The 21,006-nt window shown below is 37.8% G+C and overlaps 6 protein-coding genes across 6 annotated transcripts; 2 read left to right on the forward strand and 4 right to left on the reverse strand.

The window, feature by feature from the left end:
- Window positions 1–2,245: 2,245 nt before the first annotated feature.
- On the reverse strand, window positions 2,246–3,041 carry LOC108902459 (gamma-crystallin M3-like). The gene is made up of 3 exons (XM_018704316.2): window positions 2,990–3,041; window positions 2,635–2,877; window positions 2,246–2,532 (listed from the first exon to the last, which is right to left on the reverse strand). Exons 1-3 carry the CDS (start codon window positions 2,996–2,998, stop codon window positions 2,257–2,259), a joined length of 528 nt encoding a protein of 175 aa, XP_018559832.1. The 5' UTR covers window positions 2,999–3,041; the 3' UTR covers window positions 2,246–2,256.
- A 3,112-nt stretch (window positions 3,042–6,153) lies between these two features.
- Window positions 6,154–6,948, reverse strand: LOC108902454 (gamma-crystallin M3-like). The gene is made up of 3 exons (XM_018704313.2): window positions 6,940–6,948; window positions 6,544–6,786; window positions 6,154–6,447 (listed from the first exon to the last, which is right to left on the reverse strand). The coding sequence occupies exons 1-3, from the start codon at window positions 6,946–6,948 to the stop codon at window positions 6,169–6,171; spliced, it is 531 nt and encodes a 176-aa protein (XP_018559829.2). The 3' UTR covers window positions 6,154–6,168.
- Window positions 6,949–9,912: 2,964 nt separating this feature from the next.
- On the reverse strand, window positions 9,913–10,663 carry LOC108902461 (gamma-crystallin M3-like). The gene is made up of 3 exons (XM_018704319.1): window positions 10,655–10,663; window positions 10,295–10,543; window positions 9,913–10,185 (listed from the first exon to the last, which is right to left on the reverse strand). The coding sequence occupies exons 1-3, from the start codon at window positions 10,661–10,663 to the stop codon at window positions 9,913–9,915; spliced, it is 531 nt and encodes a 176-aa protein (XP_018559835.1).
- A 1,499-nt stretch (window positions 10,664–12,162) lies between these two features.
- On the reverse strand, window positions 12,163–13,178 carry LOC108902460 (gamma-crystallin M3-like). Its single transcript, XM_018704318.2, has 3 exons — window positions 13,170–13,178; window positions 12,755–12,994; window positions 12,163–12,471 (listed from the first exon to the last, which is right to left on the reverse strand). The coding sequence occupies exons 1-3, from the start codon at window positions 13,176–13,178 to the stop codon at window positions 12,196–12,198; spliced, it is 525 nt and encodes a 174-aa protein (XP_018559834.1). The 3' UTR covers window positions 12,163–12,195.
- A 3,822-nt stretch (window positions 13,179–17,000) lies between these two features.
- On the forward strand, window positions 17,001–18,531 carry LOC108902440 (gamma-crystallin M2). Its single transcript, XM_018704292.2, has 3 exons — window positions 17,001–17,009; window positions 17,168–17,410; window positions 17,937–18,531. The coding sequence occupies exons 1-3, from the start codon at window positions 17,001–17,003 to the stop codon at window positions 18,210–18,212; spliced, it is 528 nt and encodes a 175-aa protein (XP_018559808.1). The 3' UTR covers window positions 18,213–18,531.
- A 1,608-nt stretch (window positions 18,532–20,139) lies between these two features.
- On the forward strand, window positions 20,140–20,809 carry LOC108902439 (gamma-crystallin 2-like). The gene is made up of 2 exons (XM_018704291.2): window positions 20,140–20,415; window positions 20,537–20,809. Exons 1-2 carry the CDS (start codon window positions 20,140–20,142, stop codon window positions 20,807–20,809), a joined length of 549 nt encoding a protein of 182 aa, XP_018559807.2.
- Window positions 20,810–21,006: the final 197 nt, after the last annotated feature.

Genomic DNA, 21,006 nt, shown 5'->3' on the forward strand with positions numbered 1-21,006 from the left:
GGATGGATTGATTTCCACTTTGTGGTGTGACTGCCATGTAACATATTTGTGTTACAATGTAGGTTTTGTATAGAGTTGAGGGCTTTATGAACTCTGGATTTGGCACCTCATGGTTTGTGAGTGAAAATGTATTGTCTTTGAAATGTAGACCCAGTATGTGGACTCAGAGGTTGGTTGGAAAGCTTCAGTAAAAAGAATATAATTGTGTTACCTCAATCACTCCTACTCTTCACTCTAATCCTCAATCTGTTAGGCTAATTCCTACTTGTCCACATTATGTATGTAACAAGTTTTTTCACACTGTTAACAGTTAGAATGAATGACAGCTTAACATTTACAAGCAGTGATTGTTGGATGATTATTGCCCTGTACCTCAAGTAGAACCAAACACAACACATTCAATAGACTGATTTGACATTGTAAGGGTGGGCGCGGTTGGCACTCAGCTGCAGGAAATAGAGGTGCAGAGATGGCTCATGAGATCAGCGCCAGGTGAGTTGATTGGCACAGCTGGGGCTAGTTGTGTAATCACACTCTAACTTTGAATGCAGTGGCATGCTGGAACTAAGATGACGTCCACACCAGCCTGCTGCATATAGGTTGTGAAGAACTGGAAATATTGTTTGTTGGACTGTACAGTTAGTTAAAGGAGTGGGTGGTGTGCACGTGCCAGATAAGTCAAGCAACCAGAGAGTTGTACATTCGTGTTGAAAGTGTGTGGGAACAATTGACACAATAAAGGATGTTGTCTGTGAGTCTTGTTGCCCAACAGATCTCATTACACACAACACGCAGTATGATAGATCTGCAGCAGCTTCAGCTGGTGACTGAGCTGGCACAAAATGTTGCCTGTGCACCCTTTTTCTCCATTTTAGCATTCAGTGTGAAAACTGGGCATTATTTCAACCTGAAAGATGGAAGAGTGACTTGTATAGAAACAGTTCCACTTTGTGATACACAAAGGCTAAGCTGGCTATTAATATATGAAACATTTAAATTAAATTGTTGGAAAATTGTGGGAGATGAGGAAAAAAACTCATAGCAGGATCTAGAGCCATGATATGTAAGGCAGCAGTATATAATAAACAGACAATGTTACAAAAATGTTGCTGTAAGACTGGTACAAATAATAAAGTAATTTGTGACATTAGTAACACAGTGAAACAATGCACTACACTACAATAAAATCAATAAGTAATATGTGAGTCAAATCCATGCTCTTTGTTCTCAATCCAAAAATGTGTGATTGTCCATCATATGATCTATTTAGATCCAGATTACAATCAACTCCCAAAAGTTCTAGTGGTTTCCTTCATTTCTGCAGAGTGTCCAATTTCTTGTCCAAAGTCACAACCTCTGAGATCAGAGATTTCCACATGGAAATAGAAGGAGGGTCATCTCTGACCCTCTTCACCGTTGATGCAAAGTATTATATTGTAGTTCTACATGCCTATTCTAAATTTGAATTCTTGAAGGCAATCGCAAAACCTTGTCTCACACATCATTATCTATTTGAACAAAGTACACTAGGACGTTCCATGAAAGTTTACCCAGGTTCAAGCTTAACATCTCAGAATAGAATTTGGATATGAAGTGTTTTTGCTGCTTATGCTTAAGAAAAAAGTTATCTAATGGATGTAAATCATTTGGAATTTCCAGTAAGTTGTTCTTTTTACACCGTCTTAACATTTGTGAATTTATACAAAACACAGTACAGCTGAGAATAGCAGGACATGTCACAGAGCAAAGCACTGGACATGTTTAAATGTGGACCTGATGGTGGCGCTAGATGAGTAGTCAGGGATTCATCAAAGTATGTCTGTACCATATTTAGTTGTAATTCATCTAATAGTTGTTGAGATCATTTCAGTCTGGACTAATGGTGTTAGACCAACTCACAGACTGACATCAACATCCTTATTCTATTTACACACAATGTATTTGAAATTCTGCACATAAACATATTTTTCCTGTAATTATGTAGGTATTTATACAGTATATTCGCTTTTATGTCTTTCTTTTGGCTTTGAACATGTGTTAGTAGAAGACATCTTGCTGTATGTTTGAAGTTTGATATAAAGCACTGTCTCGTAGAGCCATACTGGATGGGCTAAATGTTTGGTATGATGGAGAAATTAAACTGAACTCCAACCACGGTGAACACTATGGTATAATGCTTACTGTACTGATAGTGATTAAATACAATGACACCAGAATTTAGAAAGTTATATCATTTATTGAAGTCAAAATGTACAATTAGCACATGTCCGTGATGCGCCTCATGCTCATCCACCTCATGCCACTATATCCCATGTCCCTGAAGCTCCTGTACTCTCCAGGCCTCAGGTACATCATCCTGCCTCTGTAGTGGGGCTGCTCGTACATCAGCCAGTGGCCGTCCATCACGTTGCAGGACTGGCACTCGTTCATGCGGTAGCGGTCCATGATGGAGTCGCAATCATCCATCAGCTCATACATCTGACCACCGAAGTTCTCCCTCTCGTAGATCCTCATCCTGAACTGGCCTCTGTGCTGTTGTGAAAAAAAAAACAACACAAGACACAAAATAATAAATGAGGGAAAAAAATGTTTCTCTAGTGTTAACCAAATATTATTATTGTGTTTTATACCTACCATGGGGATCATACGGCAAGACCTGATACCACCGCTCCATCCCATCATGCTCATGTAGTCAGCATACTCGCCCCTCCTCATGAAATACTGGTTTCCCATGTAGTTGGGACGGTCATAGACCATGAAGCAGCCGCTCTCCACCCTGCAGGAGTGACACCTGCTCAGGTAGGAGGACATGTCGGCACAGTCGCTCATGCACTCATAGGAACGACCCTGGAAGTTCCTGTCCTCGTAGAAGATGATCTGAAAAAAAAAAAAAAAAAAAAATTATAGGGTTTTAAATGATCAAAGTCATAATTACACTGTCACATTAAAAATCTATTGGTAAATTAATGTTGATTTAATAATTTCCTACCTTGCCCATGTTGACTGCGGTGGTTTCCCAGATCTGTCAGAGAACTGTTTTTGAACTGATGCTGTGGCTGTCTGAACAAGTTACATTTATACCTGGCCAGAGACAAAGACTGTGTGCCCCTCTATTGTTCAAAGCCCTGACCCAGCAAGCTACTATAGAAGCCTATAGAGTTTTGAGTTGCTTACCCATATACCAACAGGGTCATAACCTCTACATAGAATTTTCCTTTGACAAGAATAGACCTTTTTTACCTCTCCAAAAAGATGGTTTAAGAGTTGATTTTATTATATGTGAGTATTTTATGTACAGTTTAAAAATTGTTGCTCGAAGCTGCACAATACAGCTACTGATTCTATTAGTCGAATAGTCAAAAGCCACAGGTAATTTATTTATAGCTTTTTGAATCCCTTAAAAGGGGCCAATGTGCTAACATTTTACTAAAGGGGGTTTCAAACAAACTCACAATAGAAATCATTTGAGGACAAGAAAGGGATTTTTTTGTCATCTGAAACAGGTATGGTAACAGTCACTTCTGAAGGCTGGTAATACAGTATCAACTGTCAACTAATACCACACGCTGCCTTTCAACTGGTGTAAGTAGAGGAGATTGGGGGGAAAAAATTATGGATTGTCATAATTATAAATATAGGTTTAGGATAATTATCTCTGTATAGTTTATTTAACAGTTTTGCAGGGTAAATCTGCAGCTCCACCTTCACAGTACTAGTCAGTTGCGTGGTCTTGAACAAAGAGATTGATCTGAAATACCTATTATAGAATTCAAAACAGGAGAATTGATTGTTTAAACAAGTGCTGGTTTTGTCATGTTGACATTTCTGAGACACCCATTATGACCCTGTTGAACTGTACATGTAAGCCAGTTTAAATTGTGCTGCTACACTCACAGGGCATTGTCTTCATTCTGTGTGGATTTTCAATGCACCCTTTGCATTAAACTGATGTTTTATTTATTATTTTTCAGATTTATTTTTGCATGTTTTTGCCTTTATTTTGTAGTGAGAGTGGAGACAGACAGGAAAGGCAGGGGAGAAAGAGAATGAGGACGACACGCAGTAAATGTGGTATGTGCATGTATGTGCATAACCAGGTGAGCTGCCAGTACGCCCAAGGGTGGTCTTTTAAAGCTGAAATCCTTCAACTCGAATTATGTTTCTCTAGGCTGCACATATGGAAATGGGTACTGGAGTTGCTTGAATATGTTAGCACCACTGTTTCTCTTGTGTCTTCATGTTTATTTGTATTCATTCATTCACCCATCATTTGTTTTTGCTAATGGTAATGTACAACTTCAGGAAAAAAAAAAAATACTGTGAGCTAATAGTTTGCAGTGCCTGTTTGTAGTGCATTTCTGTAGTGTCAAACCTGCAAGCACTATTCAGACATACTATCTACAAACACAGCTTATGAGTTTTCTTGAAAGTATAACTGATATACCATAGAAAACTAGCTGCAAATTTCACTATTAGCTAGTACATTACCTTTTGAAAAGAGGCGGCTTTATCTTTGAATCCCCTTTCTTCCTGTAGCTAGTTGTCCTTACTGTCAGTATCCTATTTATAACCAATTTCCATCTCATTACCTGTAGACTGCTTCTACTTTGCCTAAAATGTTGGAAATTGGTCATTGTCTCTCATCATAGTCTCACTGTGTGTGTGTGAAATGCCTCAAATTAAAGGGGCTGTTTGGAGCAGGTGGTGGTGATGGTCACTTGCCAAGAACTTAAGCTATCCTTGTATTTATTATATAAGAAGTTATTATATGCCCTCTGAGCAGTGCCACTTGTTCAGGGCAGTCTGGATGCTACAGTGAGTCGCAATCAGAAAGTGACGAGACGGGCCAGCCAGACCAGAGTTAGCTGGTTAGCATGCAAACTTCAGTAGAAGAAAAGGAGTGACAGAACTAGAAGCAAAAAATTACTCTCACTTTCCACTGCTGGAGACAGCTCTGCGTGATTAAAGGTTTAATGAAGTTTGATGTTGAACTCACAGCGTTTCTTATAGACTAGTAAGTAAACAGCTGTTAATGCTAACGTTGGCTATGTAGTGATAGCAAAACATCCAAATAGCTCCTTTAAAGCGTCTGATAATCAGCCATTCTTATTCAATAGACACAATTACTGTACAGTTTACAGTGCATGGTGTATTTCCACAGTGTTGTGGTGATTTTAGTTGCTGATGGTGTTGGAAAAATTGATGCACACTGTATTGTGTCATCAGTGTGTTGTCTGCTTGTTGGGTAAGTGTAATCCAGCAATTTAGAATCCTGCTGTTCCTATAATACAGTGCTATGGTGTCTTTACTTGAGGCCCTCATGGCCTGGCAGACCCCTATCTTCCACACTCAATACCCCAAATTTCTGGTCTCCAAGCTCAAACTGAGATGACTTCAGTTATTTTCTCAGACTTGACAAAGCTCCTCCAGACCCAAAGAAGACATTGTACAGCAATTTTTTTTTGTCTGTACTTAATAAAATGATGCGATACATTATGGACTTTGTAGATCATCCAGTTTATGTAAAATGTATTCACATTACTTATTAAATTATATAAAGCCAGAATAATCTCCACCATTGTCTCAGAGGCCATATTTTAAGTGAAGTGGAACAGTTTTAAAGCAGTTAAATATGAAGCTAGAAAGGACTCAGGATTTCTTTCCAAAGGATTTCTACAGAATCATACATAGATGCGATCCTGTTAATTTGACCAAGACACGTGATTGTAAGCAAACCAAACAAATACAGTAATTAAAAACTGATTTATCTATGAGAACTGATAATGCACTTGTCCATTTGCTGGAAAAAGATACACACTAGAGGGATGAACTGTGTGTAGCACAAACTATCATCTAAATGGTGATCTGTGTGAGGAATTTGAACTCCAAATAAGATGCATTATATGTGAATTAAACACAATTATACTGCAAACACACGATAAGACTTTTGAAACAAATTTTACAAATTGTAATTTTTATTTTGAATTATTTTGCAGCTTTTATATGCATGTAACACTACAACATATAGGGATGAGCCTCATTTACTGATGCCCATCTCATCCTGATTGACATCTCTTCCTGTACTGTTGAGGCCTCAAAACAACCAGTGAAACAAAAAGTCGGAATAGAGGAGTGGGTTACTTTATTCAGTGGAATTTAGGTAATAATTTAGTAGCAGGAATCCATGATGCGCCTCATGCTCATCCACCTCATGCCACTATATCCCATGTCCCTGAAGCTCCTGTACTCTCCGGGCCTCAGGTACATCATCTTGCCTCTGTAGTGGGGCTGCTCGTACATCAGCCAGTGGCCGTCCATCACGTTGCAGGACATGCAGTCGTTCATGCGGTAGCGGTCCATGATGTTGTCACAGTCGTCCATCAGCTCATACATCTGACCACCGAAGTTCTCCCTCTCGTAGATCCTCATCCTGTAGGATCCTCTGTACTGTAAAGTGCAAAACAGTCCATGTGTAGTCAGAAAAATGTCAGAACTGGTGTTACATTAAAGGTCAGTGCAGCTTGTACACAACTTCATACTTACCATGGGGATCATACGGCAAGATCTAATGCAGTCTGACATTCCCATCATGCTCATGTAGTCAGCATACTCGCCCCTCCTCATGAAATACTGGTTTCCCATGTAGTTGGGGCGGTCGTAGACCATGAAGCAGCCGCTCTCCACCCTGCAGGAGTGACACCTGCTCAGGTAGGAGGTCAGCTCAGGGCAATCGCTGCTGGTCTCATAATAGCGACCCTGGAAGTTCCTGTCCTCGTAGAAGATGATCTGAAAAAGCACAACAATGCTTCATCATCAACCACTTTCAGAGGCATTTTAACAAGCTGTCTGCTGATAATTTATTAAAAACTTTGAAATTTGAAATTGAAGTGGACTTTTTTTTTTTTTTTTTTTTTTTGATGGATCATTCCCAGTACCTACCCGGCCCATGGTCACAATTTTTTGGTTGTTCCTCAGGACTGAGTTGTGGCTGCTGTGCATCCCTGGCAGTGGTAACCGTTACTTTTATACTTGCTCAATGTGAAAAAAGTATGTAGGGCTTCTATTGTGCAAATCCCTGACCCAGCAACATGCCATAGAAGACTACTGAGCAGTCAGGGTGCTAAAGGGTTATTATCCAGCACTATACCACTCTGGTGGAAATGCATGTACAGTATACATGCAGTATTGTTGTCTAACATAAAGAAAATAAAGAGAAGCTTCCAACTGTAATACAACAGCCATCTCTATCTTCCATAGTGTATGGGATAATTCACTTACTAGGTGATCAAAAATATTTGATTAGAAATATGATTTAATATCTAGTTATATAAAAATATCAGACAACAGAAAACAACAGTCAGTGTTTATCATACAGTCATGTTGTCACTTCAACAATTTCAGAAGGTACAAATTCAGAAATTCCAAGAAGGCTGTTGCTGAAAATGGACATATTGATTTATATATATATGTACATTATATATACATTTTTATTTAGGTCTGAAATATATACCTTTTCACCTCATATACCATAGGGATAACTGCAACAACCATTCCCTTCTCCTTTTAGTGGCTTAATGTATGATAACCACACCAAAGTTGTAATTTATAGAGAGAGGACCTATGAGGTTATCAATTAATCCACACTTACTCAAGTATAAGACCTTATGGTTACATGCTTACAAACATAATCAACTCAATTTTATTTGCATAGCCCAACATTACAAATCAATACTTATACAAGATTATGTCTTACTTGTTTGTTTCTCTTTGGCCTTAAATAGGATTATGGTTGGGTATAATCCAGTCACCAAATTTATTTATTAAATCCAAGACAACTAAAATAAAAATAATAATAATAATAATAATATATATGTATATATACGTGCATCATTTGTACATTGTTTTTTGCTAATAAAGATGAGAAAGGAGGTCAGATATTGGATAGGGTTTATTAAATTGTGAGCTTAACAAATTCAGGTATTTTACTCTGACAGATAATCTTGGCTTTTGCAGTTCAGTTAGAGACTTGGGAGACGTATAGAGGGTTGCCTGCCTGCTTTGCCACTGACTATTGGAGCTTCTTAACAGTATATCATTGCATAAACAAGTGCATGAATATGAGTATCAGTGTAGATGGAAACTTGCTGCGGTTCATGTTACTCTCCTTCTTTTTTTCTCTGTAAAACTTAATGCACCCTGGGTTGTTTTGTGGAATATAAATATATACATCTGCCAGCCCTGCATTTTCAGGCAATAGCATGAAACCTGACATCGCTCTGATCTGTTCAGTAAATCCAACTAAACAGGTTTATGCACCAGAGTGGAATAAACTGGTCTTTTAGGGTACAGTGGGTTTTGTTCTGCAGTGGGACAAAGATGAAAATAAAATGTTGATATGTTGTCATCAAGCAGCAGTTGGTGTCTGCAGAGAAGCTTAATACATGTCACCCCTCAGTGTTCATCATTATTGTGTTTATGTTCAGTCTCCAAATTTTTGCTTTACACTATGTAGTGGAGTACTAAAAGACCACACACATGTTTTGTTCCTCATTATTCATTCTTTATTTGGAACCTAGAAAAGAAAACTACAGACAACAATTTATGGGTGTGCCTGCCCTAAACGTGCCCCATTCAGAGTCACAACAAAGCTTGTTGATGTAATCAGATTACTGCTCTTAACTTTCTTTTTTCTTTCTTTTTTTTCTTTTTTTATTCTCCTCAAATTGAATTTTATTTTCAAAGGCTCAGCACTCCTTAAACAGTCCTATTGAGTGATTTTCCTCCATCAGCACAAGCATGACAGTGAATTATTACTAGCTCTCTCTTTATAAATGACCTAATACTAAGAACTGTACAGATTTGGACAGAAAAAATGGGACTTGTGGGCAACAATTAGTGTTGGAGGTGTTATTATTATTATTAGAAAGTGGTATTATTGTTCTATTTGTGCTTTTATTTCTTGTTTTTGGAAACAAGTTGTCAGAGGTATTGGAGAGTCCAGCCAGGTATGACCAAACAAAGATTTGGACTTGCACTGGTAAGCTTTTTAATGATGGTGATGCTATTTGTGATGGACATTGCCTCTTTTGAGTCTTTAATTGACAGATTTTCTACTACTTTAAATCTACACCAACTTTATAAGTCTTTCTGAAAACAACGTTCAGCTGCCTGTTTTTATATTGAAACAGTTTTTTTGCCTCCTTCTGTGTATAAATGCAATTCAAAGTTTATCTGAAGTTAATTAGAGTCTTCAGCAGTCTGAGTTCTTTGTCTTTTTAGGACATATTTCCCTCTTTTAATGACTTGTCTCAGTGAGACAGCTTGCTCAGTACCAACATCGAAGCTATCGTTAGCATTGCCGTTATTATAATGAGCGCCACCTGCAAATCTCCTGCTCTGACACGTCCATACATGTGCTGTGAAAATAACCGTGTACTGCAATTTTGAACACTTTAAGATTAAGTAGTGACATGCTAGTAAAACACTTAGCATGTCCTCCTCAGGCCATATTTAATCTACTGTATTAGCAAATAAACTATATTTTGTATCTATTGCAGTGATTTCAGGAAACTTCTGCAAAATCATGCACAGTCTCACAGCTACCATTTTCATCTTCTGAAGTTCATCTTTAATGTCACATGCATTACATGATATACACTTCATAGGCAGAAGAAGAAGAAGTCTTAACTTATTTATGGGATACAGAGATTAAAATAGAACTGTCTCTGACATACAGGAACAGTTGATACTGATAATTCATGCAGTTTCTCTCTTATTTTGAAATAGTGCCCAAAATGTCTTCCTGGAGTTTTAAATCTCAACACGAAATGATAAATTAATGAATTCTTTGCAGATATGAAACATTTATTAATGTTTATGGATTACATTTTCAAGTCTCAAGCCTGAGCCTGGCTAACAGGATTCCATGATGCGTCTGATGGATCCAATCCTCATGTCCATGCCCATGTCTCTCATGCTCCTGTACTCTCCAGGCCTGAGGTACGTCATCCTGCCTCTGTAGTGAGGCTGCTCGTACATCAGCCAGTGGCCGTCCATCACATGAGCAGACTGGCAGTCGTTCATGCGGTAATGATCCTGGATGGAGTCGCAGTCATCCATCAACTCATACATCTGACCACCGAAGTTCTCCCTCTCGTAGATCCTCATCCTGAATGGACCTCTGTGCTGTAAATGACATGTGAGAAAACAGAAAATGAGTGCACTGCAGGGTTTTCCTTTGTATCCTTACCCTAATGCACAAGAGCTAATCATGAGCCATGTCGAAGCTTCATACCATGGGGATCATGCGGCAGGAACGGATGCAGTCGCTTGTGCTCATTCCCATTAGGCACTGGTTGTCGGGGTACTCTCCCCTCCTCACCAGCATCTGATGGCCCATGTAGTTTGGACGTTCGTAGACCATGAAGCAGCCGCTCTCCACCCTGCAGGAGTTGCAGCGGCTCAGGTATGAAGTCAGCTCAGCGCAGTCGCTGCCGGTCTCATAGGAACGACCCTGGAAGTTCCTGTCCTCGTAGAAGATGATCTGAAACCAAAAAAGTACACAAACAATGTCTCCCTCTTCACAAACAGCTTCTGATATGAAATGTTAAATATATTTATCAGCCTGAATTAGAACATAAAAATTATCTCGTACTCTGCCCATTTTAGTGTCCAATTCTATTCCTGATTGCACTGGTACTTTGTCCAGTAAAACTGTCCTTCACATTTATACCCATCATGATAACTAAATGATCTATGGAGCCATTGTTTTGAATATCTTACTCAGCAGCGTAGCATACAGGACTATAATGTTTGTTAAATCAGTCTGTAAATGGTTATTATTCCAGACTTCATGCATATGGTGCAGTGCCAACTGCAGCAGCTCTGCTCTCCTGTGGGGTACAGGTGGGTGACAGCAGCAGATCTATCAGCTGGGAGTCACTGTGCTTGCTCCGACAAGCACTTCGCTATATTTACAGGTTTCTCATCAGTCCACATCCTGGAGGCGTAAAATCATATCTGTGATTATGGAAACTGAAAACTCAAAAATTTACTGACAATAATAATATAATATGTGCTTTTATTACTCTGATAGTTTGTTACAAAGTACAAGTAGAGTACTTAAGCACAAACCTGAGGTACTTGTTAGAGTATTTCCATTTTCTACTACACTGCATTCCAGAGTGAAATGTTGTATTTTTTACTTCACTACATTTAATTTACATCTACAGTTGTCTGTAAAGATTTATGTATTTATTTATTTTAAATGTGTGCGACTCACAAATAGCCAAGTATAAATGTCAAATTATGGGTCAAGCTCATTTCTTGACCCCTGACTCTTCACAAAACTTATCCAATGCTACAGACAACATTATACAAGTGTTTACCTCTATATTATTATTATTATGTAAAACTGCCTGTGTTTAGAAAAATCTTGAAAGATCATGAGTGCACAGTTGAATATCGGTAGATTAACTGAAAGAAATGATGGCAGTTTAAATCCATGTGTGATGTCCTCTGTGAAAAGCTAATGCTATCAGGAACAATCACTTTTACATCGCCTGCATGTAAAACAAAGAGAGGTTTGGTTTTATTCCTGAAGCCTTAGCACAAGATATAGACAGTTCACCTCGTGCATAGGCTGATGAGTGCACTCGCACTGTTAACTGCTTTTTAAAGTAATTTGTGTCTTTGTGGTGTTAGACATTTTAGCCTAGCGATGGACTGGGGGCTTATAAATTTGATTATTTCTTGTATATACTTTTAGATTAAGTTTTAATGAGTGAAAGTGAAAATCACTTGCCTCAGATTGCCCCTTGAAGAGCAAATAAAGTATTTAGAATTGAACTGAATAACATGTAAAGAAGTGTTAATGCCAATACTGTAGAGAAATCCAATAATCATGGCATGAAACAGGGTACAACATGATGTTTTAATAGAGAGTATATTAGAATAATTGTGATTTGACTTAGACTTGTTATAACATGTATGGTTGAGTGTTAAATTTACTGGTGTGTAATCTGGAATTTGTACATAAAAGTTGCCACAATAGCTCTCATTAAAGACCAGTTCTGCAGATTTAAACCTCACATGCAACAAAAGCCCACCTCCTGTTTGATATAAGACCACACACTGACAAAATGGTGTTTGATTTGTCTTTCATTTTATTCGACAGCACATTTTTTGCACTCTGCTTCAGCAGGAATCCATTATACGCCTGACAGAGCTGAACCTCATGCCGCTGTATCCCATTTCTCTTATGCTCCTGTACTCTCCGGGCCTCAGGTACATCATCCTGCCTCTGTAGTGGGGCTGCTCGTACATCAGCCAGTGGCCGTCCATCACATTGCAGGACTGGCAGTCGGACATGCGGTAACGGTCCTGGAAGTTGTCACAGTCGTCCATCAGCTCATGACTCTGGCCCTGGAAGTTCTCCCTCTCATAGATCCTCATCCTGTAAGATCCTCTGTACTGTGGGTGAAAGCAGAGAGGAAGACAGTTCAGAATTGGACTTAACTGCAATTTTGCTGCTGTTATTGCTTTAAAATATATTTATTACAGAGCAATAGTTGCATTTTGCCACACTACTTTTGTTTGTCTTTCACTGTCAAATTCACATTTTAACAGCACAGTAGAAAAATAAAAATAGCAAAAACAGATGTTTTTACCATCTTTAATTAATATGATATCACCCGCTATAAGATTACAGATGTGTTTTCTCAGTTATGTTAATCTTTTCAAAATCTTCACATACCTGAGGAATTAAACGGCAGGATCGGATAGAGTCACTCAAGCCAAAAGACATGTAGTCAGCATACTCGCCCCTCCTCATGAAATACTGGTTTCCCATGTAGTTGGGGCGGTCGTAGACCATGAAGCAGCCACTCTCCACCCTGCAGGAGTGACACCTGCTCAGGTAGGAGGTCATGTCGGCACAGTCGCTCATGCACTCATAGGAACGACCCTGGAAGTTCCTGTCCTCGTAGAAGATGATCTGTAGAAAAGAAAAACAAAAAAGAGGAGGAGCTTAATTTGTCAGTTTTTAAATGCACTTTTGCAGAGTTAGATTGTCTCATGTCCCTCTCTTTTATTTTTATTTTTCCACTTGTTTACATTGTGTGTCTGCAAATTAAAAAAAGTGCCTGTTGCAATGTCTGTTCTCTACATACCCTGCCCATGTTTGATGATCTGTGTTTGTGGGAATCTGTCCAACAACCTGTGGCTGCCAGGCGGCTTTTATACTTTATACGCGCTGTAACAGGGTTTTGTTATTCAAATTATCTGGAAGCTGATGAATAAGCAGCTCTGCGATCGCTGTTAATTTCATTTGCACCATCATGATCCAGAACAAAGGGAGGGGAAATGGGGGGAAGACATAAGGTGGGAGAGGAGGGAGAAGCTGAGTTTTTACATTTCTCAGACTGAGGAGAGGTAGATATACTTTGATTGGTTTTCCTTTATTTGAATGTGCCACTAATTCAGATCATGGATGTCTAAAGAAAAAGCATAACAAATGCAAAAGACTGCAGGTATATTTTATTTTGTTACTCTAGTGTTATATTTGCACTGCCCTGAAATGCACCCAGATCACTGTAGGTAGTGCTGAAACATTAAGCTTAGTGTTTTAGCCTGTTTGAACAGGAATATTTTCATACACAGCCTTTGTTTATTGCTGATCCCTTAATGTGAACTCTTATCCTAAAGCCTCTGTATGCCAAGTAACATCATTTTTAGTCTTGTGTTTGTTTACCGCTCTGGGAACCATAGTGGTAAAATACATCAAGCTAACATATCTTTAGCTTGCTGATTTCACAGAGAATAGTGTTGCACATGTCCTGGTAAAACAAAAGTCCAGGGCTGCAACTAACAATGATTTTTATTACCGACTGGTCTGCTGATGATTTTCTAAATTAATCAATTAGTTGTTGTTTGGTCTATAAAGTATCAAATGTTCAATCAAAATGTTCTGTTTGCAATGATAGAAAATGGAAAAAAAAAAGTAAATGCTTACAATAAAGAAGTGGGAACAAGTACATTTTTGGCATTTTAGCTTCATAAATGACTCCAACAATTGGTTGATTATCAAATTAGTTGCAGATTTTCTGTTCATTACCTAATCAATAAACTGACTAATAGTTTCAGCTCTACAAAAGTCATTTAAATGTGTAAATGTGATGGTTTGATTCTGGAAATACCTCCTCTCTCTCTTCCCATGTCTCCTTTCACTCTACTTATTCCTCCAATTATTCCTTCACATAAAATTTGCAACAGAGGTTTGTTTGTTGTGACAGGCCTTTTTGTAACACATAATTTGACTTGTCATATTAGAAAAACACAGCTTTTTACTAATAACAGTGGATTTGTTTCATTCAAGTATCTCTGTATGCCATGACAGCAGGATGGTGATAACATACATAATAACAAGACCTTGAAACTGAAACAGCAAAATTCAGCCAACATGAATTTTATCATTTACACCTGTGTTTTTCCTACTTTTCCATGTCAAAATATCTTCTGTGAAAAAGATTTGTTTTTTTGTACATGTCTTACTGTAGTCTGAACTGACAACCCAGTGTCATGGCAGTTTGTGAAATAGTAATGAAATATAATCTATTGATTTGTGTACATTTTTGTGACAGTATTGATTTGTAGGGACAGCAGCATTATTTCATTTATTCATGGTTATGTTTAGACTCTCACAGCACTTGGTTAATGTTAGTGAAAGATCCTAGTCTGGTTTAATACCAGGCACAACCTCAGGCACAACATATTTTTTAAAATTTAACCAAAACCACCATCTTTCATTAACGTTAAGCAAACTGCTTGCCTAAACCTAACCACACACTGGACTCTGGGTCTCTGGTGTGACAGTTGTGTGCTTTTTACGCAGATTAGATTACATTTCATGACCGTTTCATGATCTGCCTTGAGAGTGAGTTGGAGCTCACATTTGACTTTCAAGCCCAGCCTGAAGGAACTAAAAAGGTCAGTTAGTGTCAGTCTTTCGTTGACACTAGCAGTAATTATGTTAAGCTGTCACATCAGTGTTAGCTACTCAGTGTAATTGGCTATCTGATTATCTTCAACAAAAAACAAAACAAAACATCAACGAAAAATATATGTGAAAAACTTGACTGTTATACAACAATATTGTGTATTCAATTTTACACTATAATTTGTAATACTGTAAAAATATCTTCTCTTAAGATAATTTAGTTGTTAATTAAATGGAACTGAATTTAATCAAATGCCAACACATTTTGGGACAACATTTTTGTTAAAAGTTGTTTCAACATCTTACAGAACATAACATGGATTTTCTGTCATTAACTAATAATATTTCAAAAACCTTCAGTGATACTCAAATCTCCAAACTCGTGCAGTGTTTCTCAGCCCAGTATCACCAAATAGCATATGAATACCATACTGAAATCTTATCACTGCGCATTTTCTTGCTTTTCGTGTGCCAATTCATGTGTCATTTCTTAGCTTACTTACCCCTGACCCACCACTTCATCCTAACTCTGACCAAAACTGCATTAAATGACACATGGGCAAAGCTTGAAATGTGTTGGCATGACCCGTGAAATGTCCTCAAAGTGGCACGCTATTTATACGCAATCCCACAAGATCATGTTGGAATAATGTATGACATTATTGAGTATGAGTTATACATCCTTGCTTTTTGAATTTTCCAGGGAGTGTGTGGTGAGTGCTTTTGAGACAACCTATTGTGTTACAGACTTGAGTATATATAATATAATATAATAGTATAATAAATAGTATATATAAATCTCTAAAAATGAACAATGACATCCCAAAATTCTACACTAAATTCTACACTAAACCCTAGCGGATTTAGCTCCTCAACTGATATTTTAACAAAGTATTAACAAGTAAGATATTGGTGGTATGGTACATCCTGGAACTCAAGGGCTGTGACATTTATAATAATTAAGCAGTCAAAGCAGGACTTCACTGCACATACGTCCTACTTTTCTCCAGCTTTAGTCAGGTTTTTATGAATGACTGTCATCTTGGATTTAGATTTCTCACCACAGACTTTTAGACTTGTAAAACACAGGTGTTATGAATAACATTAAATCATGGCTGCATGCCCCTTAACGAGGCCATCATTAGTGTTACTAGCTGCACCTGTACTTTCCCTGCTGTGACAAATCTGAATGTCTTTTGTGAGTTCAGCTCCGAGGAGGCCACACTGCAGCTGGATTCAGGATTGAACTTGTGGATGCTCAGTTTAATGACATATTTGACTCATTTTACTTTAATCATCTTGTTCTTGCCAGAAATGCACCAGGACAGCATTTTGGCTCTTTCATTTCTGTTTGCAACTTTAATGCCATGTCATATAAAGAGGTCTTCCTAAGGTAAGGTGTCATTTTTCTTGTCTTGAAATTGCACAAAAATATCTACTTCACTGAAGTGAGCCTCCTTTTTCACATTCACAGTGATTTTTCTAAGAATGCCTTGATAAAGCAGCTTCCTGATGTATCGCTAGCAAAAGAAAGTAAACATATTTATGAAATATTGACATTAAAGATCAGGAAACAGCATCATAGTTCCAAGGTTTATTGTTGCCAGCCTTTGTCAAAGAAAAGACTGCATTTTCCCTTGCTCTAATAGTTATGACTGATGAAACATTATCAAATAATTCCCTGTCCCACAAAACGAACTGCTGATAGAGACCAAATAACAAACAAATCCTTTGACAGGGCAGAGCTCAATGGAAACAACACACACAGTTCCCATTAAGTATGGCTGTTGGCTTTTATAAGTTTTACACCTCAGTTTTGGCACTTCTTTGATATGAGGCCATCACATGTGAACAAAGGGAAATCAAACTTGACCAAACCATTTTGCTGATATGCAAATCAACCTAATTTAGATGACAATAGCTCTCCCTCATCTGCACATTCTGCATTTCGATATAAACCACAACACAGCTGCAGCTGGGTGGGAGGCAAGCAATATCATTAACAATGGGGAAGGTAAGGAGCAAATGATATCTTCTAAATGTTTTCAAGATCTCTCAGGCAGCAATTGTAATGCACGTAAACTGTCCTTTAATGACACAACAGTATGTTATTGTTGCACTTAATATCGCATTGGGCTGATAATTTACCATGATCTGTTTCCTTCCATCTAGATTGTATTCTTCGAGGATAAGAGCTTTCAAGGCCGATGCTATGAGTGCAGCACTGACTCCCCTGACCTGCGCTCTTATTTCAACCGCTGCAGCTCCATAAAGGTGGAGAGTGGCTGCTGGGTGCTGTACGAGCTTCCCAACTATACTGGCTACCAGTACATCCTGAGCCCTGGGGAATACCCTGATCACCAACAGTGGATGGGATTAACTGATAGCATCAAGTCATGTCGCTGTATCAAAAATGTAAGCTCAATAACCAGTAGATGCTTTTTACAACATACCCACAGGTAAAGCTTTGAAAATCATCATTAGTATTGATTGATTATTTATATATATATATATATATATATATATATATATATATATATATATATATATATATATAATGTTTTTAAAAATGTCAAATGTTTTTAAAAAATCATATATATATATATATATATATGATTTTTAAAAAACATTTCTGGGTAAATTTTGTACAGGAGAGTGCCCTGCTCCAGTGAAATTCCAAAGAGTGCCCCAACCAAGCAGTAATCAGTCAAAGGCCAACAGACAAAAAGGAGAGATAAAAGGCTCATGATTTGGCAGCAGGGTGCTTTGTGCCTATGCCCATGCACATCAATTATTGAAGGAAACTAGGAAAACAGCCAAGAAACCCATTTGTAGATGTGAGCTTGAAATAAATTATTAGTTAAAAATACGTCAGATGATTCAGATACTAAATACTAACATGATTTCATCAACTTTAATTCTCTAATGTGACTATTTCAAGGTATATGGAAAAAACTGGAAGATCAGGTTCTACACCAAGCAGGGTTTTGGAGGTCAAGCAGCAGAGTGTGTTGAAGATTGCCCATCGATCTATGATGCCTTCAAGTTCCGGGAGTTCCATTCCTGTGTGGTGATGGATGGTGCGTGGGTCCTCTACGAGCAGCCAAGCTATAATGGACACCAGTACTTTCTGGAACGTGGCGAGTACCCCAACTATACAGACTGGGGTGCCAATTCCCCTGCTGTGGGATCTTTCCGCATGATCAAAGAATTCTAGAACAGCGGCAACCATGCAGGGTTCCACAGCCCCTATAAGAGTTATTTGAATGCTAGGGCCACCAGTGTTCTAGAATTCTAAACAACAGTTCTTGAACCCCTACAAGGTTCCAAAGCCCTAACTCAACCAAAACCTCACTAAAGTTGCAATCTTGAAGAAGTATTAGAACACCTCAAGAAGTTCAGAGTTCCAGAACTTAACCAACAATCAGTCTCCCACCTGCTTTTCTTATTTGGAAACTGGCCCAACCCCTGAGTGTTGCATTCAAATGAATAAAAGCATTTCTTATCCCCAACAATACTGTCTGTATTCTCTCTGATAAAGTTACATGACACCTCAGTGGCTTTTAGTTTCAACTTCTTGTGCTCACCAGCAAAGTTATTAAACAGTGTACAGTGTACACTTCAAGACATCAAGACAGACTGATGTCAGATCATACTAAACATCAGCAGGCATAGGAATTATTATTTAGGAAACTATACAATGGAATTAATGGAAAAAATTAACAAGTGCCAGATAACTGATAAAATAGTTAACATAAAATATTTAAATTATCACGCATTGTCAGTTAATAAGCCACTTAGATACCTGCACAGATTCTTTTTTAATTTTAGGTTTTAAAAAAAATAATAAAATAAAATAAACACAAGTTACTGTAAATGCATCACAGAAACCTGTAGGCTATTTTGTCTTATATCTGTAACAGTAAAGTGACTTTGTTGCAAATCTAACGTACAATGAAATAAAAATGAGTCAGTGATTTTGTATGAAAATAGTAACTCAGTGGGAATAAAGAAGTTAGATACACATCTTAGATATGTTTATTGTTTATCATAGAAAACGCAATACAGTATCATCACAACCTTTAAGTACAATTTTAATACTGTTTGTGATATAATTTAAATCTAAATGAAAAAAGTCCACAGTAGCTTTCTCCACAATGGTTCATACTGTAGTGTTTAATATATTAATATGATTAATATGTAACATTATCAATATTTTTGATTGTCCCAACACTACACAGATGGGTTGCATTTATTCCAGTACAAATATGCTATAATGGTCACTTAAATGTGTAGGTCAAAACTTCACAGATCAGACTGATTACATAGTATTTTGTTGTATTTATGTAAATCATTGTTTATTAAAACCATAAGAAGTGTATTTAGAGATCCCACTGCATATTCATTTCATACAAGTAGATAATGGAAATAACAGAAGAAGAAGACAACCCCAAACTTCCTACAGAGCTAAATGGTTGTGTAAAATACATTTAAAAAAACAGTCCAAAATAAAAGGTATCATGTCAAGTTGTGACACATGAACTTCCAATACCACATCACACCTACGCTACTGTCTTGGGGCTCTTTTGTATAAATAACTTTTTTTTTGTATAAATAACTTTTGTCCACATTTGATTTTTTTTAATTTTTTTAAATGAAATTCAGTGTAAAGCAAATAAATGACAAAACTGAGTGTAATTAATGGGCGTTTGTCTTTAGAAAAGTTCATGTTACCAGTGTCATCTATTTTCATCACTGCAGTTTAATATTACTGCGTTTATATATATAAGTACCTTTATAAAAAACATTTACAGCCACAGTTTGGATGGAGCAGTGACTGAGGTTTCGATACTTGGCACCATCAAACAACCATTGTGTGTGGAAAGGCAATTCAGTGAGTAAGAACAATGGGCAGACTCTAGATGAATATTTGAATTGTAATAACTGTTGCATACACTGCCAACCATGGAATTGGCAGTATTGTTTCTGGCATGTATAAAGAGTACTGCTTTGGTCACTGGGCATAGTATTTTAAACTTCAATGATGGAGAAGGTGAGAACTTCTAAATGTGCTTATATACTGTAGATGTACAAGCTAATAATTCTCTAAATTGATGAAAATAACACCTTCTGTTTATTAATTAATGTATAATCTTGACTGTGCCTATCTTTTCCAGATTGTGCTTTTCGAGGACCAGGACTTTCAGGGAAAGTCCTATGATTGTAAAGGGGACTCAGCTGACCTGCATGGTTACATCCGCAGATGCAACTCGGTCAAGGTAGAAGGTGGCTGGTGGGTCCTGTACGAGCGCAACAACTTCACAGGCTACCAGTATATTGTAGGTCCAGGGGAGTACAATGGCTACCGCCATTGGATGGGATTCAATGACTGTGTCCGATCCTGCAAGATCATCAAAATCGTGAGTCACCAATGAAAAGGAATGAGAAAAAAATAAACACAGTATCAGAATCTAGTGTTCCTCATACTTACGTGCGAACACAATTCAACACAATTCAACTTTGACTTGTTGTTGGTTTCAGGCTAAAGGGCCATACAAGCTGAAGCTGTTTGACCGGCCAAACTTTGACGGCCAGTCTCTGGAGTTGACAGAAAACATGAAGTTGGTCCAGGAGAAATGGCCCAGACAAGAAGTCCAGTCCTGCAAGGTCCTGGAGGGGTCCTGGGTTTTCTATGAACATCCCAACTTCTGCGGTCGCCAGTACCTGCTGGAGAAAGGGGAGTACCGACACCACTCAGAGTGGGGAGCTCTGAAAGCACTGGTGGGCTCCATCAAGAGAATCATGGAGCTGTGAAATTCATTAAGTTTAAATTTCTTGTAATGTCATGCATTAGCAATAAAGTTCTTTGATGATAATGCTTGTTTGTTGCTATGTGAAGTTTAATTGAAATTTCCTTTTATCAGAAAATTTAACAGAGATAAAAAGAAATTAATGACAAAATAAAATAAATAATGATTTATTTTGGAAAATATATGTAAATACATCATTTA

The sequence above is a fragment of the Lates calcarifer genome, linkage group LG1 (assembly GCF_001640805.2).
Source record: "Lates calcarifer isolate ASB-BC8 linkage group LG1, TLL_Latcal_v3, whole genome shotgun sequence".
Lineage (NCBI taxonomy): Eukaryota > Metazoa > Chordata > Actinopteri > Centropomidae > Lates > Lates calcarifer.

Coding starts and splice junctions, on each gene's coding strand:
- LOC108902459 (XM_018704316.2), bottom strand. Junction 2,533..2,634: donor CTTGCCGTATGATCCCCATG/GTAGGTATAAAA, acceptor TTTTCACAACAG/CACAGAGGCCAGTTCAGGAT.
- LOC108902454 (XM_018704313.2), bottom strand. Junction 6,448..6,543: donor CTTGCCGTATGATCCCCATG/GTAAGTATGAAG, acceptor TGCACTTTACAG/TACAGAGGATCCTACAGGAT.
- LOC108902461 (XM_018704319.1), bottom strand. Junction 10,186..10,294: donor CCTGCCGCATGATCCCCATG/GTATGAAGCTTC, acceptor TGTCATTTACAG/CACAGAGGTCCATTCAGGAT.
- LOC108902460 (XM_018704318.2), bottom strand. Junction 12,472..12,754: donor CCTGCCGTTTAATTCCTCAG/GTATGTGAAGAT, acceptor TTTCACCCACAG/TACAGAGGATCTTACAGGAT.
- LOC108902440 (XM_018704292.2), top strand. Junction 17,411..17,936: donor CATGTCGCTGTATCAAAAAT/GTAAGCTCAATA, acceptor GACTATTTCAAG/GTATATGGAAAAAACTGGAA.
- LOC108902439 (XM_018704291.2), top strand. CDS start 20,140: ATGTATAATCTTGACTGTGCCTATCTTTTCCAGATTGTGCTTTTCGAG. Junction 20,416..20,536: donor CCTGCAAGATCATCAAAATC/GTGAGTCACCAA, acceptor TGTTGGTTTCAG/GCTAAAGGGCCATACAAGCT.